Source organism: Taurulus bubalis (genome assembly GCF_910589615.1).
Source record: "Taurulus bubalis genome assembly, chromosome: 17".
In the NCBI taxonomy this organism is placed as follows: domain Eukaryota; kingdom Metazoa; phylum Chordata; class Actinopteri; order Perciformes; family Cottidae; genus Taurulus; species Taurulus bubalis.
Window position 1 is genome coordinate 11,524,234 of NC_136605.1, and position 5,859 is coordinate 11,530,092.

General features: G+C 38.5%; 1 protein-coding gene across 2 annotated transcripts; it reads right to left on the minus strand.

The window, feature by feature from the left end:
• Nucleotides 1–687: 687 nt before the first annotated feature.
• Nucleotides 688–5,016, minus strand: LOC306749463 (uncharacterized protein). 2 transcript variants are annotated; one of them, XM_079232758.1, is made up of 13 exons: nucleotides 4,926–5,016; nucleotides 4,647–4,753; nucleotides 4,329–4,457; nucleotides 4,165–4,210; nucleotides 4,005–4,049; nucleotides 3,826–3,907; nucleotides 3,614–3,715; nucleotides 3,246–3,538; nucleotides 3,049–3,102; nucleotides 2,872–2,928; nucleotides 2,063–2,152; nucleotides 1,727–1,826; nucleotides 688–1,626 (listed from the first exon to the last, which is right to left on the minus strand). In XM_079232758.1, exons 1-9 carry the CDS (start codon nucleotides 4,984–4,986, stop codon nucleotides 3,053–3,055), a joined length of 915 nt encoding a protein of 304 aa, XP_079088884.1. In that variant the 5' UTR covers nucleotides 4,987–5,016; the 3' UTR covers nucleotides 688–1,626; nucleotides 1,727–1,826; nucleotides 2,063–2,152; nucleotides 2,872–2,928; nucleotides 3,049–3,052. The 2 variants fall into 2 exon arrangements, with proteins under 2 accessions (XP_079088884.1, XP_079088885.1); XM_079232759.1 differs by having other exon boundaries at nucleotides 1,723–1,826.
• Between the last annotated feature and the right edge of the window lie 843 nt (nucleotides 5,017–5,859).

The window sequence follows — 5,859 nt, forward strand, 5'->3', positions numbered from 1 at the left end:
ACGTTGACAAACAACAACTCTCAGCAGATCCCAAGAGACCGGGAGAAGAGAGTACTAAATTCAGCCTGAACCCGTGTTTGTGGGTAACTGTAATTAAAACATTGCATCAAGCCACAGGGGAAACACATCTTTTAAGTACTGTAACATAGGTTTATAACACTTAAACTATCAAGTGGTGTTTAATGTAATTACCGTGCCTTTATAGGTTTATTAATAAATCAGAGCCCTATAAAATGCATACATCAAATTAAAACATACACACTGATCGCGTAAATCATCACTTAATAATCAACAACAAATTACAACTATGCGGAGACCTTAATTCATTGAAACAAAAACATTTTAGCCCCACCCATAGTGTTTGATATATAAATACAATATGTACAATATATGGTTTATAGGTGAAAGTAAAATTATCAGGACTAAATACGCATACAATGCACTTGCATAATTCAACCAAAGTAATAAGAGGTGTAATTAAGTTGTTATGTACCTCAGTGGTGCAGGACTCATGACTATTTACTGCCTCCATGTGGTAAAATGTTGATATTCCAGCTGCTGGGTTGCTCTCAGTTGTTTAGAAACCAGATAAAAAAATGACCAGACAGTGAAATCCAAGATGGATTAAACAATTTATTTTAAAAACATTACAACAATTGATAATTTTAATAGGCATACTGTATTTATTAATACAAGTATTTCCATACAAATGGATCAACTAAAAAGCAAAAGCAATGCAACTGAGAACATAACCAAGAAAAGAAAAATACAGAATCACAATAAGATCTCTGAATTCACAAATACAGAGTATTAACACAAAAAAAAAGTTCTGATTCAGGTGATATGATTACACATGTTAGTAATGCCAGACTTAATTATGACTGATTGGATAAATATGAAATTACAACAAATTTCAAAGAAAATGTTTTTTTTAAAGCATACTATATTCGCTTGGCATTTATGTTATGCATTATCTCATTAAGAGCATAAAGCATAATATAATATTATATATATATATATGTTTAGTTCATAAATATGTATTCATACATTATACCTGTTATACAAGTATTACTATACAGCTCTGTATGTGGTACTTTAGCTGACAGAACACCCATCCTTTGGTAAAGTCATGTACTTTATATTCTCAGTAACAACCCCCCTACTTGTGTTGTTGTTGTTGTTGTTGTTGTTGTTGTTGTTGTTATTATTATTAATAATGTTTTTTTTATTAATTAATGTAAAAATAATGACCGTAGACAACATCAATTTCCACCGGGATTGTCTAATTTTTCTGAATAAAAACATAGGTCATCAGAATGATGTAAATATGTTGTGATCATACAACACTTTGGGAGATAGGGCTTGTAGGGCTTGTTGAGAATATATCGTCTAATATTGTGCAAAAAGAGAGCATGCTCATCAGGAGAGCAAAGCATCATGGGATGAAATTATTATTTAAATAAAACTCGATCCAAAAGGAGCACCACATAGCCTGACTTTGAGAATACTTAAGTTATTATTATTGTTATTAATATAATATATTTATTCTTTATATATCTATTTTATAAATCAGTAAACTTCTATACTGCAGTTGTTCATGTTGGGCGTTGACTCCACGTCAGTGTCCTGTGCAGCAAACAAAACAATTGCCAAATAAAATATATATAAAAACAACAGTTTCACAGAAAATATATTCTGAAGCATATAGGGAAAGCTACCCACTTACTGGTACAGTAGAGCACCTGCTGATCTGGTCTGGGTCAAAGCCGTGCTTGTACACCAAATCTTCGGCTTTCCCTGTCATGTCAAAACCTTGGTCGGCAGCTCTGGAGACAGAAACAACAAGGAATGGAGACATGAGCCTCTGCACAAAAACAGCAAAGCTTGGTTAACGCTCACTCTCCGAGCAGACGTCAGGCAAGTTCTGAAGTCAGGTTTGGTGTGGAGGTAAGCGAGCAGTTCCTAAAGTTACTCCTGACAGCTGTCCAAACAACAGGCAAAATGAAACAAGGTATGAAGGAGACTGGAAATTGGAAAGCGACGGTGAAAGGGGAAGTCTCACCTCTGCTTCGACAGCAGCGGTTGTCCTTCATTCTCATGATCTTCAGGACCACGATCACCAGCAGCGCATCCACTGTGCATCTCCACGACGCTGGAGAAGAATTCCCAGCTGTTATCATTTCACAGAAGTGCATATAGAATAACCTCAGGGTGAGCAAATCAAATTGTCTAAGGTACAAAAAAATAAAAATAAAACAATCTGAATTGACATCATCTATGGAGCTGTACGGTCGCCTCACAGCAACAGAGTGGGTTCTCTCTGGAGTCTCTGGCTTCCTCCCACAGTCCAAAGACATGCAGCTTAGGTTAATTGATTACTCAACTGCCCGTAGGTATGGATGTGAGCGTGAATGGTTGTCTGTTTATAGGGCAGCCCTGCTGTATAGCCTGGCGTGTCCAGGATGTAACCTGCCTTCGGCCAATGTCAGCTGGGATCGGCTCCAGCTGACATTGGATGAAGCCCCAGGATGAAAACTTGTTTGTGTACACTTTTACTCAAAGATTTAGAAAATCATCATTATCTTAATATTTTCTACATTTTATTTTATTTTTCATCATTTTGCAGACATCCAAAACAGAAGTTATCTTAACTTGTTGGTTGCTGTAAAATGCTGATACAATTATTGATACATATTTTATACTGAAGAGATGTACCTCTTGGAGGCTATATATAATATACATCTTCAGCAGGACATATTATCACCTCAAACATTCTTAAAACAGTCATGAATGGGATTCAAAAAGGTAAAAAAAGAAAAAAGAAACTCTTTAACTCAATATGATATTATAATTATCAGACTACAAACTTACACAACAATGGATTTTCCGTTGTTGTCATTCTCTCCTCCTGGATCATCTCTCAAGCTCCTGAGGCAGAAAAATACAATAGTTGTTAAATAAGTGTGTTGATTAACCAATAATACAAAATGATTAATAATAAACACACTGACAATAATAAACACACTCCATCTAGTACCAAAAGCTTACCTGTTCATGGCTCGATGATTAGAGGTCCCGTTACCATCAGCAACCACGTCTCCACTGCAAAACAAATACTGGATAAGAATGGCTCTGAATCTCCTCTGAGGAATCTTATTCACTACCTGTCCAGTTAAAGGGACACTTCACCTAAACCTAAAGATGAACTACAGGCACAAGCAAAAGGAAACAGCTTTCACTCTCACCTTGCAGTCGGCTGGATTCCCGGTTCGCTGGAGTTGCGGTCCAGACTAAATGACTGAGGAGGCTGGCCATCAGCCGTGGGATCAATACTATGGAGACAAACGTAGCTTTGAGCAGATTACAGTCTAGACTTCCAATTGCTATTTTATAAAACACTTTTAACGGTTTTGACAAACAGTTTGTATTATTAACGTGGCAGCCTAACCTGTGAACATGCACACTTTCAAGTGTGTTATCCTGCTCGATAGCACTTTCACCACTTCCACATGGATCTGTGGCAGATATTTCACTCAGCCTACAATGAAAAAGAAAGGATGAGGATGTGGATGTCTTCAACTCCACTGAAAGTAGCTCCTGAACATTAGCTCACCTGTTGGGTTGTGTTGTGCCATCTGCAACAATCTCCTTTCTGAGACAAGAGCAACGTAGGTATTGCAAAAAGCAGGAGACAGTCGAGGCACCGTCGGGCTTCCTAACATAAGAAACACAACAAACATTTCTGAATCCGTGCAAGCCACTGTGTAGGTAAATGAGAATATGACATTAACAGTCCATTCCAATTGCAAATGGAATTGAAATCACCTTTTCCACATATAACAAAGCACCCCAATGAGCAAAATCAAACCACCAGCCCCACCGACAGTCCCACCGACGGCCCAACCGACTGGAGGACAGACGAAATGCAAACATGTCATCATCAACAAAAACATTGTGAGGCACTCGAGTCAGAACAATGTCACTCAGAATAAACTTCCACTCACTGATGAAGTTCCGTGGTGGCTGAAAGGAGTCTGACTTTGGCATCACTGTTAGGTAAAGAGGAGGGACATATAACAGACAGTTATGTCGTATGTATGTATGTATCAATGATCAGCAATGTAAGATTCAAAATCAGTTATTTACAACATCTCATTGCCTCACCAGTAACTTTATAATCCCAACAGATGTCTTTTACAATGCTCTTTGCCTGAAAAGCAAAATCAAAGTATGTATTGTGAGAGTGCAGAGTTCGTAGGTCACATGTACTATATGCCTTTTATTAATTAAATTCATAGAAGTACATATTAAAATAGAGGGAGACTCACGAGAGGAACTATGCATTTTACTTGCACGTCTCGACAGTTTCTTGTAACGACTGAATCGTTGCCAATGCTTATCACTTCATCCGAATAGTTTGGCATCGAAATGCCAAGCTCAACAGCAGCAACCATGGTCTGTTGAGGAGAGAGAAAAAAAGTTGCTGTAATTAACATGTTATTGGCAACCTCCAACTTTCACTTTGTCTTGATCCCTTCCCCCTCTTTCTGTCTCTTTCTTTCATCAAACACACATATTACAGCACCATAAAACCTTTTGAAAAAACAAATTATAAACTACTACAGTGTAAAAGTAAATGTAAATACCCCATTGTCGAACACGTAAATCTTACTGCCAATAGGACACCCATGGAAGAACGTGAAACTCTCAGCAATGTTAATGTCGTTGCAGGAGGTGTTGGTCTGAGAGCATCCTGTGAGAAAATAGAGATGTACAGTGCATCATAAACACACTTGTAGCTCTCTATAAACATCCTGGAATAGCAACAGGGACAGCATAACCACAATTAGACGAAAGGTTACAGGAAGCAAAGAATGTCCTGGAATTTTTTTAGAAAGACATATTTACAACGCCCCATTTCTTACCGAACGATTTTTTGATACAGAAAACAAAAATCACGACGCTGAGACAAGTCTGAAGGGCCATTTTGTCAAAGGAATGGAGATAAAGGTAAAGAAGAACTCTCTTCCCGGATGAGGAAGTCATGTGCTTAAAAAAAAACGAAAAAGGAAGTTGTAATCCTTCCCTCACATTCACTTGCATTATATCACTCAGTTGTTAATTCAAGATATCTGGGACAGTGCCAGGATTTTATGAATTAATTACTTAAGTTTATAACCTCATGTTTGGTTGATTGAACTCGTATATTGTACATGTGCCAACATTATGGATTTGTAGTTTTGCAGTTTTGTAGTTTTGCAACTCCAACACAAGGGGAGGCCCTTGTCCTACAGGTCAGAGTCACTGCTGTCTTCAGCCTTAGGAGAAGAGTCACAGAATCAGGCGAGTCATTAGATGAGCATAACCTGCTGCACAGCACGGATTCTGTGTTGTGGCAAGTTTTTCCACATCAGGTGGATGCATTTGTATTCATCAATGTTCACTTTTGTGTTTTATATATTCTCTTATCTTTGCAGAGGGGTCAGGGACAGAGGATGGCAGTCCTCCTGACATATTATAACCATGAGAGAACAGAGGGAGAACAGAGTACTCAAAGAGGCCTCTGACACACACACACACACACACACACACACACTGCAAGGATAAAGCAGAAGCCGCCATGCTACAGCACGCTTCATTTACTCTGCATCTGCCCTGGTCCACCGAGAAAACACAGACCATGGTCTGTGTCACTCAATACGGGCCCCTCTCTATCTCTGCAACTCCGGCTACTTCCTCTCTGTCCCTCCCGGCCTCTCCTTTTCCCTTCTCTGTCTCTATTACATTGCAATAGTCAAGCAGAGTAGCGAGCAAAAAAGTACCTTAAAAAACACACTCTCAAGTTTCCACCTTAAACAT

What these genes read in the sequence shown, in the direction of transcription:
- LOC306749463 (XM_079232758.1), bottom strand. Translation starts at nt 4,986, where the DNA reads ATGGCCCTTCAGACTTGTCTCAGCGTCGTGATTTTTGTTTTCTGTATC. An exon ending in CTGTATCAAAAAATCGTTCG is followed by an intron (nt 4,754 to 4,925) that starts GTAAGAAATGGG and finishes ATTTTCTCACAG; the next exon opens with GATGCTCTCAGACCAACACC. An exon ending in GGAATCCAGCCGACTGCAAG is followed by an intron (nt 3,103 to 3,245) that starts GTGAGAGTGAAA and finishes TTTGTTTTGCAG; the next exon opens with TGGAGACGTGGTTGCTGATG.